The sequence below is a fragment of the Trifolium pratense genome, linkage group LG4 (assembly GCF_020283565.1).
Source record: "Trifolium pratense cultivar HEN17-A07 linkage group LG4, ARS_RC_1.1, whole genome shotgun sequence".
Taxonomy (NCBI): Eukaryota; Viridiplantae; Streptophyta; class Magnoliopsida; order Fabales; family Fabaceae; genus Trifolium; species Trifolium pratense.
Genome location: NC_060062.1, coordinates 39,408,039 through 39,426,523, shown reverse-complemented (window position 1 = coordinate 39,426,523; position 18,485 = coordinate 39,408,039). Strand labels below are relative to the sequence as shown.

The following is an 18,485-nucleotide window of genomic DNA, read 5'->3' as shown; positions in this document are numbered from 1 at the left end:
AGTCAATAATAGGGTGGTACAAATGTGCAATAAAGAAACTACTCCCTTCATATACTCCCTTCGGACACAATATATGTTGTTTTGGGACTTTTACATATATTAAGAAAGGTAATTAATGTTGTATGGAAAAGAGAGATTATGAGTTGATTTACAAAATTGTCCTTCATTTATGGTATGGAAAAAATAAATTGAAGAATTGAAAGAAGAGAGAGTAATAAATAGTTAAGAGTATAATAGGAAAAATAGGATTAAATGCTTCATTGACAATATAAAGCGACATATATTGTGGTACAATTTTTTTTCCCCAAAGTGACATATATTGTGGTACGGAGGGAGTAACATGTTAGAGTGGTGGTAAAAGAGAGGCTATGCAGTTTAATTTATGTTATCTTAATCTGTATCAACATGATTGAGTATACAAATTATGTTGAGGATACCTTCAATATGAAATAACATAATTTTATGAAATGTTCATAAAGATACCTAATCATGTGTACAGCTAGATGAACACATGGTCAGGTCACCATAAGTCACATGCTCTTAAATCTGTGTTGCACTTTTTTTAGATTTTCCCATGATCTTGACCCAATATTAGCCATTAGGCCTATGAATGGTTACATTGCTCATACACCTTGCTTTCAATTGCTTCTGTTAAAGCATCTGATATTGGTTACGAGATGACCTGAATATATGTTTATAAGTGACGGCAATCCTCATCTTACAAGCCGGTTTTATTGGATTGAGTTAGCCCAACTCCCAATTCTAAGAAGGTATGAGAGCTTCCTCCACAATCCGCTGGGTCGCCTGGTATTAGGTTTTTGATCGGGTCATCCACCATTTATATATCTGCGGACGGAGCCTCAATAGTGCTTAGCGCAATGATTTCAAAATCTAGCATCCTCCCTATCCCTCCAAACTGTTAAGGATTTCAAATAGTTTCTAGCAAACCAAACAACTAAACAACAATGATGCCAAGATTCTGCATCACCTAGGCAACAATGAAAACAAAATTATGTAGCAAACTAAGCATTATACAGACATCCACAACTTTACATTATATATTCATTTTACAGAACTAGAAAAACAAAAAAATATATATTATAAGAAGCTAGAACTAGAACTAGAACTAGAACCATAAGATTGCAGCTCAGTGGATATTACTGTCATAAAGTTCCAAAACAATCCATACATTATATATTCGCATGCCTTCAATAATTCCAACAAGATACACATAATTTTCCACAGTCAATATATTCAATACTAAATAGCCAATAGCTTTTTATAAAGACAAAAACATTTCAATCTCACCTCACTTTCATTCCACATAAGCAATGACATCAGTTTCCATTTAGTTAGTCTTGTTTGAAATTTCAATGAATTTAACCAATCACCACATCAATGTGATTCGTTGAAACTTTAAAATACGACGCTGATAAGTAGACACCGATAAATAATAATTTTAATAAATAAAAGTGATCAAATGGCATGTAAATCATATATATCAGTAATGGTGTGAGACACAGACATATTTCAAACACACCATACTAATTCTCTAGAATTTAAGAAACAAATAGTATACGAACAATTCAGAAAACAGTAACTTACACTGAGTAAGTGATTCTACTCCAAGATGAAGAAAGCACAAGTGGTGTTTATTCCATTTCCGGTTCCGAGCCATCTAGTTTCCACCCTTGAGTTCGCGAAGCTTCTAATCAATCATGATAACCGTCTCCGAATAACCATCTTGCTCATAAAATTCCCACACACAACAGAAACTGATGTTTACACTAAATCACTTCCCATCTCCGATTCTCTCAACTTCATCAACCTTCCAGAATGTTCTCTTCCCCCAGACACCAAGCCAAATTTGGCCATGCACGCTCTCATCGAAGCTCAGAAACCAAACATCAAACAAACTGTCTCCGACCTCACTGCTGGAGAAGGACAACATGGACACCTCGCTGCCTTCGTTGTTGACATGTTCTGCACCAATATGATTGATATTGCCAAAGAATTTTCCGTTCCTACACTCGTCTTCTCCACTTCCGGCGTTGCTTCCCTTGGATTGAATCTTCATCTTCACACTCTCCGTGAGAAAGTTGATTTGAATCAGTTGTTGAAGCACACAGAGTTTAGCATCCCGAGTTTTGCCAACTCGGTTCCTTCATACTCGTTGCCTGGTTCCGTGCTGAATAAGGAATGGGAAATGTTTTTCATGAGCTATTGCAGAGGACTCAAGAATGCTGATGGCATTATAGTAAATTCATTTGAAGAGCTCGAATCCTATGCGGTGCAGTCCTTTTACTCTCATCCTGAACTAGCTAGTTTACCGATTATATATCCGGTGGGGCCCATACTAAACCCCGAGCCCAAAACCAAGGGCACAGTTGATTCTGATGATATCATTAAGTGGCTTGATGATCAACCTCCTTCCTCAGTAGTTTTCCTTTGCTTTGGGAGCATGGGCTCTTTCGATGAGGATCAGGTTAAGGAGATCGCGCATGCTGTTGAGAATAGTGGGGCCCGCTTCGTATGGGCTTTGCGTAAACCCAAACCCAAAGGTGTCATGCCTGCGCCCACTGATTATCCTCTTTCTGAATTACTTTCAATTTTACCGGAAGGGTTCTTAGATCGGACGGCTGAGATTGGAAAGGTCATTGGATGGGCCCCGCAGACCCAAATACTGGCCCACCCAGCTATGGGAGGATTTGTTTCGCATTGTGGCTGGAATTCTACGCTCAAGAGCATATATTTTGGTGTGCCAATTGCCACTTGGCCGCTCTTTGCTGAACAACAAACAAATGCTTTTGAATTGGTGCATGAGCTGAAGATAGGTGTTGAGATTGCATTGGATTATAAGGTGGATTTTAATGGCGGGCCTAACTATCTTGTAACTGCCGATAAGATTGAGAAAGGAATAACGAATGTGTTGGATACGGATGGAGAGGTAAGGAAGAACATGAAAGAAATGAGTGAAAAGAGTAAGAAGACTTTGTCAGAGGGTGGATCTTCTTACACTTATTTAGGTCGTTTGATCGATTATATTATGAATCAGGTGTGAAATTAAATTATCCATGTACTCACTTACAAAAAGGGTCAGAGATTCCCACTTTTATTGTCTAAATGCCTCGAATGAGATTAACTTCAGTGTGGGAACCCTATGATAAAAAAAAGAGAGGTTAAAGGGTATTGGCTTAATTTTCAATATAACAAGGACTGATCATTTTCATTTGGCAATAGGCCTACAATCATGTTAACTGATTGTTTTTGTCAAACACATGCCCAAACCCACATGGGTTGATATGGTGGTGAAGACTTAGGGCCTTGGAGTGTGCTCCTTCTCAGGTTTGAATTTTCTTGGTATCATTTTTTGTGTTGAGTCAGTTCATACAGAACGAAACTCTAACTTTAAATGCGCCCCCACTAATGTACGGTTAAATTAGTCATTCTTTTTATGGAATACCGAAGTCCTAAAAAAAACGCAAGCCCACAACCACAAACCTTATATTATGCATTATTCAATAATTGCAATAAGATGATAGTGATTCAAACTGAATCCTTTTTCCAAGAAAACTAGTCAATAGCCGCCCCACCCACCATGCCATCCATTAGTTGAATCCCATGTATACCTTCCAGCAAAGCCATGACATCATAAAGATTCTTGGTTTATGCCAAAATTGACTATAGGTGTGTAAGTTTAAATGCTTTTTTAATAAAATTGATTTTGTCTGCAGAATTAATTTAAAATACGTAACATCTAATGATTTGACATAACATTTCGTGTGTTTTTCCATAAGTAGAAGATATACGTGGACACGGATAATGATTTAAAAATACGAAACTCATAAAAAATAACAATGTAAACCATATATATTACTGATGCTGTCACATATATCAAACAAAAAAGACTTCAATACTCATAATAATTCTCTAGAATCTCCAATTCAAATATAAAAGCAACTTTAGTATCAAATAACAATTCACAAAACAATAACTCACAGTAAGTGAATATCCTGTGCTCCAAGATGAAGAAAGCAGAAGTGGTGTTTATCCCTTTTCCTGCTCCGAGCCATCTAGTTTCCACCCTCGAGTTTGCGAAGCTTCTAATCAACCATGATAACCGTCTCCGGATAACCATTTTAATCATGAAATTCCCACACTTCACAGAAACTGATGTCTACATTAAATCACTTCCCATCTCCGATTCTCTCAACTTCATTAACCTTCCAGAATGTTCTCTTCCACCAAATACCAATCCAAGATCTGCCTTTGGTGCTCTCTTTGAAGCTCAAAAACCACATGTCAGACAGGCTGTATCTGATCTCACTACTGGAGAACAGCATGGTCCCATCGCTGCCTTAGTTGTAGACATGTTCTGCACCAGCATGATTGATATTGCCAAAGAATTTTCTCTTCCTACGCTTGTCTTCTTCACTTCCGGTGTTGCTTCCCTTGGTTTGAATCTTTATCTTCACACTCTCTGTGAACGAGATAACGTTGCTCCAACTCAGTTGCAGCAGCAGGCTGAGTTGGCAATCCCGACTTTTGCCAACTTGGTTCCTTCAACCTCGTTGCCTGGTTCCGTGCTAAGCAAGGAAGCAGAATCGTTTTTCATGAACAATGTCGGAGGCCTCAAGAATGCCGATGGAATTATAGTAAATTCATTTGAAGAGCTAGAATCACATGCGGTTCACTCCTTTTCCTCTCATCCTGAATTGTCTAGTTTACCAATTATATATCCGATAGGACCTATATTAGCTCCTGAGCCCAAAACCAAGAGCATCGTTGAACCTGATGATATCATCAAGTGGCTTGATGATCAACCACCTTCCTCAGTAGTTTTCTTCTGCTTTGGGACTCGCGGTTCTTTCGATGAGGATCAGGTTAAGGAGATTGCACATGCTATTGAGAACAGCGGGGCTCGCTTCGTGTGGTCTTTGCGCAAACCCCAACCTAAAGGAGCCATGGCTCCGCCCACTGATTACTCTCTTTCTGATTTGAGTTTGGTTTTGCCGGAAGGGTTCTTAGATCGGACGAGAGGGGTTGGAAGGGTCATTGGATGGGCCCCGCAGACCCAAATACTGGCCCACCCAGCTACGGGAGGATTTGTTTCACATTGTGGCTGGAATTCAACACTCGAGAGCATATATTTTGGTGTTCCAATTGCCACATGGCCGCTCTTTGCTGAACAACAGACTAATGCTTTCCAATTGGTCGTTGAGCTGAAGGCGGCTGTGGAGATTGCGTTAGATTATAGAGTGGAGTTTAATGAAGGACCTAACTATCTTTTAACTGCCGATAAGATTGAAAGTGGAATAAGGAGTGTGTTGGATAATGATGAGGTAAGAAAGAATGTGAAAGAGATAAGTGAAAAGAGTAAAACGACTTTGTTAGAGGGTGGATCTTCTTACACTTATTTAGGTCGTTTGATTGATTATATTATGAATCAGGTGTAAAATTAAATTATCCATTTACGCACTTACAAAATGTTCAGAGGTGCCTAATTTTAATGTCTAAATGCCTCAAATGAGATTAACTTTAGTGGTAGGAATCCTATGAAAAAAATGAGGATATACTCTTTGATTGGTTAACTGTGATTTTTGTGTTAAGCTTTATAATTTATGCAGTTTCCACACTTATTACAATACTGTCATTTTCATATGAATTTTTAATATATGTCCTTGTTCTGATAGAAAAACAAAAAGTATATTATAAGAAGCTAGAGTCATAAAATTGCAGTCTAGAAGATATTATTGTCAAAAATTCCGGTCTACAAAGTTCCAAAACAATTTATATATTATACCATACTCTAAATAAAAATAAGGTACCATAGCCTGCACCCCATTGTTCTTGTCAAACGCATACTGAAGTAGTGAAGGCTTGAGACCTTGGAGTATGTTCCTCAGAAGTTCTTAGGTTCGAATTCTTCCGGTGCCACTTTTTGTTTTAGGTCAGTCCATACAAAACGAAAATCTGACCTTAAAGTTGCCTCCGTTAATTAATGAACATTAGTATTAATGAATCTTTTAGATTAGTCGGTCCTTATCCCAAATACAAAATCTTAAAAAAAAATGCAGGCCCACAACCGCATTATATATTATGCATTATTATATTGAACAATTCCAATAAGATATCCTTGTCTGCCACACAAATTTTCAAAGTCCATATATACGACTATAGCAAGATATCCTTGTCTGCCATGACATCACTCTCAAGATTATTGGTATATGCCAAAATTGATTGTGTAAAATTGCTTTTGACACTTCAAATATTTTATTTTCAAAAATAACAATAGCATCTACATAGTTTGACCAGATTCATTACAAATCAAAACATAAAATATGTAAATTGATTAATTCTTGTGTATTCTTCTTCCAAAAGTAGAAGATACAAGGATAATATATAATTTAAAACTTCGATGATCAAACATAATGTAGATATAAACCATATATATAAGTAAAGGTGTCACATATATCAAACAAAGAAGACTTCAATACTCATAATTCACTAAACCGTAACTTACATTAAGTGAATATCTTGTGCTCCAAGATGAAGAAAGCAGAAGTGGTGTTTATACCTTTTCCCGGTCCGAGCCATTTAATTTCCACTCTTGAGTTTGCGAAGCTTCTGATCAACCGTGATAACCGTCTCCATATAACCGTCTTGCTCATGAAATTTCCAAACTCAAGAGGAACTGATGCATACACTAAATCACTTTCCACCTCCGATTCGATCAGCTTCATCAACCTTCCTGAATGTTCTCTACCTCCGAACACCAATCCAAGAGACGCCTTTGGCGCTCTCTTTGAAGCTCAGAAACCAAACGTCAGACAAGCCGTCTCTGATCTTACTAATGGTGAACAATATGGACACCTCGCTGCCTTCGTTGTTGACATGTTCTGCACCACCATGATTGATATTGCCAAAGAAATTTCTGTTCCTACGCTCGTCTTCTTCACTTCTGGTGTTGCTTCCCTTGGTTTGAATCTTCATCTTCACACCCTCCGTGTACGAGACAACGTTGATCCGACGCAGTTGCAGCAGCTGAAAGAGTTGGTAATCCCAACTTTTGCCAACCCGGTTCCTTCATATTCATTGCCAGGTTCCGTGCTAAGCAAGGAATGGGAACCGTTTTTCTTGAACTATGTCGGAGGCCTCAAGAAGGCCGATGGAATCATAGTAAATTCATTTGAAGAGCTAGAATCCCATGCTATTAAGTCCTTTTCTTCTCATTCCGAACTAGCTGGTTTGCCAATTATATATCCGGTGGGGCCCATATTAACCCCTGAGCCCGAAACCAAGGGCGTCGTTGAGTCTAATGATATCATCAAGTGGCTCGATGATCAAACACCTTCTTCAGTAGTTTTTCTTTGCTTTGGGACCCGCGGTTCTTTCGATGAGGACCAGGTTAAGGAGATAGCACATGCTATTGAGAACAGTGGAGCTCGTTTCGTGTGGTCTTTGCGCAAACCCCTACCAAAAGGAGTCATGGCTGCACCCTCTGAATACTACTCTCTTTCTGATTTGAGTTTGGTTTTGCCTGAAGGGTTCTTAGATCGGACGACAGGGATTGGAAGGGTCATTGGATGGGCCCCACAGACCCAAATACTTGCACACCCAGCTACTGGAGGATTTGTTTCACATTGTGGCTGGAATTCAACACTTGAGAGCGTATATTTTGGCGTGCCTATTGCCACATGGCCGATCTTTGCCGAACAACAAGCTAATGCTTTTGAATTGGTCGTTGAGCTCAAGATGGCTGTAGAGATTGTGTTAGATTATAGAGTGGACCTTTTTCAAGGACCTAACTATCTTTTAACCGCCGACAAGATTGAGAAAGGAATTAGGAGTGTGTTGGATAATGATGAAGTAAGAAACAATGTGAAAAAGATGAGTGAAAACAGTAGAAAGACTTTGTTAGAGAACGAATCTTCTCACACTTATTTAGGTCGTTTGACTGATTATATTATAAATCAGATATGAAATTAAATTATCTCTCATTACCCATTTACAAGATGGTCAAGGATTTTAGAGTCAAATTTTTATCGATACTCCAATATGTATTCAACACATTATCATGAATGCAATACTATAGGCATCTTTTCGTAAAAACAATAATGAAGTCGTTTTCGATTAATATCTTTTCCAAAATTAATTGTTTTCTATCAAATCAAGTTACTAATAATAAGTGCCTATAAGTATAAAACTATATTACAAACTAGATTAATTTGGCACTTACCACATGATCTTAACTAGAATTGCCACAAAGAGAAAATTAAGGCATCACCTTTCAAGCATCAGTTTGATTCTACTTTTTGTATTTTCTTAGATTGGTTAACTGTTATTTCTCTGTTAAGCTTTATAATTAATTATACAGTTTTCACACTTATTATTACAACACTTTCATTTTCATGTGCATTTTAATATATAGGTCCTTGTTTTATCTGTTCAATTAATCTTTTAGTTACAGATTTGTAGCTAACTACCTGATATTTTTGGACTTCATTCATGACTTAATTTTCTGATTATATTTGGAAAATAACACTATTATGAGTAGTGTCTGTGGAAGAAATTTCCAATTGGTTTGATGTATAGATTCTGGTATAAGTCTCGTAATAGTCTTATCGTCTGTTTGTATCCGCGGCAAGCGGCTAAAAAACACACGTCTATGAAGTTGAAAATCCTAGCTTCTCATGGAAAATTATTGCATTGGAGCGTGGTTTATTGGGTTGCCGCGGTTTTGAAACTTGCTATCAAACACATACTTAATTTCTCATCCAAGCTTCATCATGTAGCAATTTTTTACTATTATGAGACTTATAAATCCTAGTCCAACCTCATATTTTAGGCTTGCAAATGGTAAACCAAAATAGAAGATGACATTTCTTGACTTTAGGAGTTGGATGATTGCTCTTCGTCCTCCTGAATTGCTCACACTAGAAAACACACTATCGAAAACTATCACCCGGTAAAATTTACACTACCAGAAAATATCTTTTGGTAAGATTTGCATTACTAAAAAGTATCTTCCGATAAGATTTCCACTATCAGAAAATATCTCCCAATAGATGAGGGACACATGGTATTCCTATCACTTTAGGGGGCATAGAGCAACCATCTAAAAGTTGTCCACATATGAAATGAAAAATAATACTAGATGGTTTTAACTGTACCTAATTTTATGGAGAATTTCTTTTTGCCAACCTACTCATTTTCTCGTGTGCCCTACAAACTTACCATAATACCCTTGTCCGCTACTTAGGTATTGGATACCCCCAAAGACACCCTACCAATTTTTTTTATAAGATCCATTACTTAAGTATCCGACGGCATTTAAAAAATTTCTCAAAAATATTTTATTTTTATAACGTCCACTACTTAAAGTAGCAGAAGATTAAAAATGGAAATGCGTAGGATGCACGAGAAGTAGGCAGTGCTGCAAAAGAAAGTCTCAATTTTATGTGATGGGTAGGTATAGAAGTGTTGTCACCTAAAAAAAAGGCATGCCTACAATCATAAACCATATATTATGCATTATTGAATAATTCCAACAAGATATGGCTATTCAGATTGAATCCTTGTCTACCACAAGATTTTTCAATGTCCATATATACGACAGTAGTAAATAGCCAAATCCCAAATAAAAAGACAGAAACATGTACAGTGTAACCAAAAATGATTTTATCTTCAGAATTATTTGAATTTTTTTGTTATTGGAAATCTGTTGCAATAACACAGCTAATCAAATAGAGATGACTTAAATACTCAATAGTTTCTTAGAACATCTACAATTTACTTAAGCAAGGCCATTATAAAATTCAAAATCCTTTTGGCCAAACAACATGGACCCTTCCTGTGCAATAATGAAGAGATAAATGCCTCCAATTCCAATATAGAAACAGTAGTATCAAGGAACCTTGCAAAACACAGCAAATTAAACTAGTGAATATATTTTGTGCTCCAAAGATGAAGAAAGCACAACTGGTGTTTATCCCTTTTCCCGGTCTGAGCCATTTAGTTTCCACTCTTGAGTTAGCGAAGCTTCTAATTAACTGTGATAACCGTCTACGGATAACCGTTTTACTCATAGAATTCTCACGCTCAAAAGAAACTGATGCTTACATTCAATCACTTCCCATCTCAGATTCTCTCAACTTCATTGACCTTCCGGAATGTTTTGTTCCCCCTAACACTAATCCAAGAGCCGTCTTTGACGCTCTTCTTGAAGCTCAGAAACCAAATGTCCGTCAAGCTGTATCTGATCTCATTAATGGAGAACAACATGGACCACTTGCCGCCTTCGTTGTTGACATGTTCTGCACCACCATGATTGATGTTGCCAAAGAGTTCTCCGTCCCTACGCTCATCTTCTTCACTTCCAGCGTTGCTTGCCTTGGTTTGAATCTTCATATTCACACTCTCCGTGAACAAGACAACGTTGATCCAACTCAGTTGCTTCAGCAGACTAAGTTGGCTATTCCGACTTTTGCCAACTTGGTTCCTTCATACTCGTTGCCTAGTTCCGTGATAAGCAAGGAATGGGAATCGTTGTTCATGAAGTATACCGGAGGCCTCAAGAAAGCCGATGGTATTATAGTAAATTCATTTGAAGAGCTAGAATCACATGCGGTTCATTCCTTCTCCTCTCATCCTGGACTAGCTGGTTTACCTATCATATATCCGGTAGGACCGATATTAACTCCTGAGCCCAAAAGCAAAAATGTCGTTGAGTCGGATGATATCATCAAGTGGCTTGATGAACAACCACCTTCCTCGGTAGTTTTCTTTTGCTTTGGGACAAGTGGTTCTTTTGATGAGGATCAGGTTAAGGAGATCGCATATGCTATTGAGAACAGTGGGGCTCGTTTCGTGTGGTCTTTGCGCAAACCCCAACCGAAAGGAGTCATGGCTGCACCCTGTGAATACTCTCTTTCTGATTTGAGTTTGGTTTTGCCCGAAGGGTTCTTACATCGGACGACAGGGATTGGAAGGGTCATTGGATGGGCTCCACAGACCCAAATACTAGCACACCCAGCTACAGGTGGATTTGTTTCACACTGTGGCTGGAATTCAACACTCGAGAGCATATATTTTGGTGTGCCTATTGCTACGTGGCCGATCTATGCTGAACAACAAACTAATGCTTTTGAATTGGTCGTTGAGCTGAAGTTGGCGGTGGAGATTGCGTTAGATTATAAAGTGGAGTTTAATGGAGGACCTAACTATCTTTTAACTGCCGACAAGATTGAACGAGGAATAAGGAGTGTTTTGGATAAGGATGGAGAGGTCCGAAAGAAAGTGAAACAGATGAGTGAAAAGAGTAGAAAGACTTTGGAAGAGAGTGGTTCTTCCTATGCTTATTTAGGTCTTTTGGTTGATTATATTATGAGTCAAATATGAAATTAAATTATCTCATTACCCACTTACTTCCAATATTTTAATTAAAGTTGTTGAATGATTATAATTATAACATTTTAAGTATTATTTACATTGAATCAGTTCTATAATAGCAAAATGCTGATTACCAAGCCTTTTAGTCATGAGTGATTATAAGCCTTGTCACCAAAATCACTCTGAAAGTGATTAATCCTTGTTATAGTGATTTTTAATGTTGAAAATTAAGCCAACACCCTATATTTAATTTGACACTTGATTTATAATATAATCAATTAAACGACTTAAATAAGTATAGGAAGACCCACCCTCTAACAAAGCTTTTCTACTCTTTTCACTCATTTCTTTCACTTTACACTTTAATGCAACACAATCTCCACACCCTATAATCCATTTGCCAATGATGACATTTGGTCTGAATATGTTTCTGTCATAATAAGTGTTATTTAGTTTTAATATCTTAGAGTGATAATTAATAGTATAGCATATTTGTTTGGTGGCACCAAGTTTAGATTGATGATTGAGTACTTAACAAGTAATCATTACTATGAAGTTGTATTTGAACAGATCCAAAATGATAAATATGGATTTGGTCATATCAGTCTGTATAGACAAGTTATTAGTCGAAATAAGCGGTGAAAATGCAAAATTTCTTTTGATTTCTGGAATGTCCATATCATGTAGATAGTAGTAGTATTATACAAACTCAAAGTGACTTGAGAAGCATTTTGGTTGTATCAACTGCAGTACTAATTTTGACAATTGTTTCTTTTTCTGTTTCAGCAGTTCATAGTTAATTACATACATTAGAAATAATAATAGTAGGCTTATAAGTGGCGACATCCACGACGCCTATATGAAATTAGGCACCCGAATTAATCTCTTGTTCAGGCGATAAAATTATATTACAAACTAGGTTAATTTTGCGCTTATCACTTGAGTTCAAAAATAGTTTTTCCATATGAAATTTTTGGGTTTCCATTTCCAAAATCTTAATTAGAATTGCCACAGAGAGAAAATTAAGGCATCAGTTTGATTCAACTCTTTGTATTGTCTTGGATTGGTTAACTGTTTTTTCTCTGTTAAGCTTTATAATTAATTATACAGTTTTCAAAACTTATTACAACAACACTTTCATTTTCAAGTGCATTTTAATATAGGTCCTTGTTTTGATATATGTTCAATTAATCTTTTAGTTGCATATTTGTAGCTAAATACATGATATTTTTGGAGTTCATGCATTTCATGACTTAATTTTCTGATTATATTGTTAAGAATATATATAGTTAGTTAATCGACTAGAGTTAGTTGATAAGTTATCAAGTTGGTTAGGAGATTAGAAAGTTAGTTAGAGAGTTAATTACTCCAAATAGCTCTATAAATAGGTCACTCCATTGTTTACTACTTCCTCTAATGTGTTTTATAAAAAACTAACTCACTTTTTAAATTCATTAAATAATTAATGTATCTGATCTATAAAATAGTATTATATATAAATCCGAGTCCACCTTCTTCATATTCTAGGCTTGCTAGTAAACCAAAATAGAAGATAACATTTCTTGACTTTAGAAATTGTCCACATAATATGAAATGAAAAATAGATGGTTTTTTTGATTGGTACCAACTTAATTGGATAACTCACTGTAAAAAAAAAAACTTAATTGGATAACTCTACCTAATTTTTTTTGTATCCACAACTCTATACCTAACTAGAACTTTGACCGGATGTATGGGTCTAATTAGCTGAAATATGTAACAATAAAAAATAAAATATAAAAATTTTAAGAGCATCTTCAATAAGAGTGTTGAATATGTTGGTTGTTGTGTTGTCGGAGTTTGTTTGAAGTTCCACATTGTTTAGGTTCCCGGGCGGTTAAGTGTATAAATATGTGAGGGCAACCTCTCACCCTTTGAGCTAGCTTTTGGGGATGAGATCCAAGCATATTTAACATGGTATCAGAGCCGGTTTAAGGACTGCAATGTGGGCATCTGACCCAGGACCACGCTAGGCGTGAGGGTGAGTGTTGAATATGTTGGTTGTTGTGTTGTCGGAGTTTGTTTGAAGTCCCACATTGCTTAGGTTCTCGGGCGGTTAAGTGTATAAATATGTGAGGGCAACCTCACCCTTTGAGCTAGCTTTTGGGGATGAGATCCAAACATATTTAACAAAGAGTGTTATAGGGAGTTTTATAGACTAATGACCCGTAACTTAAATTTTTTTATCATTGGAGTTCCATCACGTGACATAGAGTATCAAAATTGATGATACGGTATCTTATTTAAGGTACATATCATCAATTTAATACCATCAATTTAAGTTAAAAAAATAAATATAATAGAGACCACTTGTTAATAATGTATGATACCTAAAGTAGTATCACCATTGGAGCAAAATATGTATCAGTTGCATAAGTATTACATGACATTGTATGACCGTTTGTTAGTAATGTATGACGCCCAAATTTGTATCACCATTGGGGATGGTCTAATACTAAAGGCTATATGAAAAAAGTCGAGCAACATTAAACATTAGTTCAACATTAAATTTGGATAAATGTCCATCCAACAGAAGTTATGGTATATTGCGAAATACTATAGACTACATTGGAAGTTTTATTTGTATCTTCACCGATTATGTAACAAAATTTGACTAAACTTTAGTCAATTTTTTTTTTAACTAAACACCGAGCTTGCTGGTAACAAAATATATGTCTTTGACAAAATAAAAATAAAATAGATCAAAACTCTTATTCAAAAATACATAAACAAGTACTATGTTTAAAAGACACTTCACACATTTATCAAAAAATGTACTTAAATGATTTAATGAAAAACTAATTTTTAACCTTTAATTATCAACAATTTTTTTTAATAATTTTGAAACCCCGTCGTTTTGGTTGATTTTGAACTCATTAATTATTTGATATTTATTTATGTGCTTATTTTATATTTTATATATTTTTTAATAATTTTGGAACCTCATCGTTTTGTTTACTTATTAAAAAAGATTAAAAAAGTTCAACAAACTTTTGCTTTGCAAGTTCGAATTACCAGCATGACAAAGCTCTTACTTTTGTTTGTCGATCACATACCTTTTTTTAATCTTAGCTAGCCAAATGATTCAGGATAAGAAAATGTAAGTTTTTTCGTAAAATAAAACACAAAGAAAATGTATGATTTGATGATTTGCTAGACTTCTAATTATCGGTTTTTAATTGTATAAACTTTGCAATGAAAATTGATGGTGCTTAATTGTCCTATGAAATCTTTCTTATTTGATTGACGATAATTGATTCCTCAATATGGATGTAAATGAATTCCGCAAAAAATGTAATTGATTCATAACGTGAGTCAGATTTGTGGACATAATTTTAATCATAAATGATCTATATGTCATAGTGGTTGAAATGTTACACTGCGTATTCGAATCCTAATCAAGACAAATTTTAATTTTTTTTAATAAAAAGCTGCAATATAAAAATAGAGGAAAAAATATTATGTTTAGGGTTTACTTGTGTATATACAAGCTTATATTATAAGAGATTTTATGTGGGAGCTATGTAGGTAGAGAAGTTGGCACATAAAAAACAAAAATGCATGCCCACAATCACAAGCCATATATTATGCATTATTGAATAATTCCAACAAGCTGATGGCTATTCAGATTGAATCCTTGTCTACCACAAGATTTTTCAATGTCCATATATGAAAGTAGTAAATAAACAAATCTAAGAATAAAAAGACAGAAACATGTACGGTGAAGATTATTGTTCAATTCTCGCAACTGCAATTGAAAGGAGGCTAGAATCACTTATGTCAAAATCGACCCCTGAAGTGAACCAAATGGTGAAAAAAAAAAAAAATTCATGTGTTCTTCCAAAAGTAAAAAAAAAAAAAAAAACTTTAAACATATGAAAGTGATCAAACATAATGTAAACCATATATAAATTAGGAAAATGCGCTAAACGGTGCCCCCAGGGCACTGTTTAAGAAATCAAATATAGTAATATGACATTGAAGTTTGTGCAATTAACTCCTCAAAAGTTTAAAAACTGTTATTTTCAATTTAAAACTTCATTTTTTTATAATATCCATTAGAATTATAAAAAATTGGTAGCGGAACCCCTCAAAGAAAATCTATCAATCTTTTTTATTTTTAATAACATCCACTACTTAAGTAGCAGACGGTATTTACAAAATTTCTCAAAAATTTCTCATTTTTGTAACGTCCACTACTTAAATATCGGAAAAGAAAAAATAGAAACGCGTAAAGCGCGAGAAGAAGGTAGGACGATAAAAGAAAATCTGAATTTTATGTGATGGGTAAGTAGAGAAGTTTTCACCTAAAAAAAAAGGCATGCCTACAATCACAAACCATATATTATGCATTATTGAATGATTCCAACAAGATATGGCTATTCAGATTGAATCATTGTCTACCACAAGATTTTTCAATGTCCATATATACGACAGTACGTAGTAAATAGACTAATCCCAGAATAAAAAGACAAGAAACTTTCCAATATAGATATTGGTTAATGAGCTCCTTTAATTATGACAAATTGTTTAGGAGAATTTGAATTTAATTCTTGGTTAGAATAATTTTTTGTCGGATTTTATTTACCTTACAACTGAACTCTGAATTATTGACCATTTTCTTCTGAAAACCAGAAGGTTAATAAAAAAAAATTGGTTATAGAGGTATAAAATTGTTTTTAATATTATAGATGTTTTTAGTAAAAATGATTTTATCTTCAGGATTAATTTAATTTAAAATTAAGATTTATAATTTTTTACTCCAAAAGTAATTTTACACCAAATTCATTTTAAACAAAATTAAGATTTATAAAATTAATGTTTTACACTTGTACTTACATGTATTCAAACCAAAAAAAGAAAATTTTATATTCAAAATATCATTTTTTACACGTTAATTAATTATAACTACACAAATTTTAAGATATTATTTTTGTCAAAAAATAGTTTAAAAATATTTTTATTATATTTATTTGATTTCATTTACCGGTTACCTTAAGGCACTAGTTGTCATTTTCTAAATATAAATTAAATAAGTTAATTAAATTTTATGTGTTCCTCCAAAAGTAAAAGATATAGATACTTAAAAATATGAAAGTAATCAAAGATAATTTAAACCATATAAAAATTAGTAAGAAGTGTGTTATTTAAACAATAATTTTTAAACAACCAAAATATAAAAAACTCTGGCTACAACACTACAATTGTGTGATTTTATGTGTGTGAGTAGAGAGAATATTAACTCATTCTTCTTTTTTTTTTTTTATAAATAAAATTGTAAAAAGAATATCAACCGTCAAAAAATTTAATACGATAGGTCACTCTCATAATTTTCGTAATTTTCTCAATGAGTTCTTATATTTAACAACATGGTGTGGATTGAAGAGATATATGCCTCCAATTCCAATATAAAAACAACAGTTCAAAACACTAGTGAGCAATTCACACTAGTGAATATCTTTTGCTCCAAGATGAAGAAAGCACAACTGGTGTTTATCCCTTTTCCTGGTTTGAGCCATTTAGTTTCCACTCTTGAGTTAGCGAAACTTCTAATTAACCGTGATAACCGTCTACGGATAACCGTTTTACTCATGAATTTCTCACGCTCAAAAGAAACCGATCTTTACATTAAATCACTTCCAATCTCAGATTCTCTCAACTTCATTAAGCTTCCGGAATGTTTTGTTCCCCCGAACACTAATCCAAGAGCCGTCTTTGACGCTCTACTTGAAGCTCAGAAACCAAATGTCAGACAAGTTGTATCTGATCTCATTAATGTAGAAAGACAAGGACCCCTTGCCTCCTTCGTTATTGACATGTTTTGCACCCCCATGATTGATATTGCCAAAGAGTTCTCTGTCCCTACACTCGTCTTCTTAACTTCCGGTGTTGCATGTCTTGGTGTGAATTTTCATATTCACACTCTCCGTGAACGAGACAATGTTGATCCAACTCAGTTGCTGCAGCAGACAGAGTTTGCTATCCCGACTTTTGCAAACTTGGTTCCTTCATACTCGTTGCCTAGTTCCGTGATAAGCAAGGAATGGGAATCGTTGTTCATGAACTTTGTCAGAGGCCTCAAGAATGCTGATGGCTTAATAATAAATTCATTTGAAGAGCTAGAATCCCATGCAGTTCACTCCTTTTCCTCTCATCCTGAACTAGCTGGTTTGCCCATTATATATCCGGTAGGACCCATATTAACTCCTGAGCCCAAAAGCAAAAGTGTCGTTGAACCCGATGATATCATCAAGTGGCTTGATGACCAACCACCTTCTTCGGTAGTTTTCTTTTGCTTTGGGACAAGTGGTTCTTTTGATGAGGATCAGGTTAAGGAGATTGCACATGCTATTGAGAATAGTGGGGCTCGCTTCGTGTGGTCTTTGCGCAAACCCCAATCGAAAGGAGTTGCGCCCTCTGATTACTCTCTTTCTGATTTGAGTTTGGTTTTACCGGAAGGGTTCTTAGATCGAACGAGAGGGATTGGAAGGGTCATTGGATGGGCTCCACAGACCCAAATACTAGCACACCCAGCGACAGGTGGATTTGTTTCGCACTGTGGCTGGAATTCAACACTCGAGAGCATATATTTTGGTGTTCCTATTGCCACATGGCCGATCTATGCTGAACAACAAACTAATGCTTTTGAATTGGTCGTTGAGCTGAAGTTGGCGGTTGAGATTGCGTTAGATTATAAAGTGGAGTTTAAAGGAGGACCTAACTATCTTTTAACTGCCGACAAGATTGAGGGAGGAATAAGGAATGTGTTGGATAAGGATGGAGAAGTCAGAAAGAAAGTGAAAAAGATGAGTGAAAAGAGTAGAACGACTTTGTTAGAGGGCGGATCTTCTTACACTTATTTAGGTCGTTTGATTGATTATATTATGAATCAGATATGAAATTAAGTAATCTCATTACCCACTTACTTCCTAAGTTTTAATTAAGTTGTTGAATGATTATAATTATAACATTTAAGTATTATTTACTTTGAATCAAATGCTGATTATATATTGTTCAGCTAGCAACAAATAATATTTTTAGGAAGCCTTTGAGTT

The 18,485-nt window shown here is 35.3% G+C and overlaps 5 protein-coding genes across 5 annotated transcripts; all 5 read left to right on the top strand.

Moving 5' to 3' along the window:
• The first annotated feature begins 1,630 nt into the window (after positions 1 to 1,630).
• On the top strand, positions 1,631 to 3,237 carry LOC123920027 (anthocyanidin 3-O-glucosyltransferase 2-like). The gene has a single exon (XM_045972111.1). It carries the CDS (start codon positions 1,631 to 1,633, stop codon positions 3,059 to 3,061), a length of 1,431 nt encoding a protein of 476 aa, XP_045828067.1. The 3' UTR covers positions 3,062 to 3,237.
• A 788-nt stretch (positions 3,238 to 4,025) lies between these two features.
• LOC123920026 (putative UDP-glucose flavonoid 3-O-glucosyltransferase 3) lies at positions 4,026 to 5,591 on the top strand. The gene has a single exon (XM_045972110.1). It carries the CDS (start codon positions 4,026 to 4,028, stop codon positions 5,454 to 5,456), a length of 1,431 nt encoding a protein of 476 aa, XP_045828066.1. The 3' UTR covers positions 5,457 to 5,591.
• Positions 5,592 to 6,549: 958 nt separating this feature from the next.
• Positions 6,550 to 11,422, top strand: LOC123920024 (putative UDP-glucose flavonoid 3-O-glucosyltransferase 3). Its single transcript, XM_045972108.1, has one exon. The coding sequence runs from the start codon at positions 6,550 to 6,552 to the stop codon at positions 7,981 to 7,983; it is 1,434 nt and encodes a 477-aa protein (XP_045828064.1). The 3' UTR covers positions 7,984 to 11,422.
• On the top strand, positions 9,967 to 11,422 carry LOC123920025 (anthocyanidin 3-O-glucosyltransferase 2-like). The gene has a single exon (XM_045972109.1). It carries the CDS (start codon positions 9,967 to 9,969, stop codon positions 11,398 to 11,400), a length of 1,434 nt encoding a protein of 477 aa, XP_045828065.1. The 3' UTR covers positions 11,401 to 11,422.
• A 5,396-nt stretch (positions 11,423 to 16,818) lies between these two features.
• On the top strand, positions 16,819 to 18,422 carry LOC123921444 (anthocyanidin 3-O-glucosyltransferase 2-like). The gene has a single exon (XM_045973987.1). The coding sequence runs from the start codon at positions 16,902 to 16,904 to the stop codon at positions 18,327 to 18,329; it is 1,428 nt and encodes a 475-aa protein (XP_045829943.1). The 5' UTR covers positions 16,819 to 16,901; the 3' UTR covers positions 18,330 to 18,422.
• Positions 18,423 to 18,485: the final 63 nt, after the last annotated feature.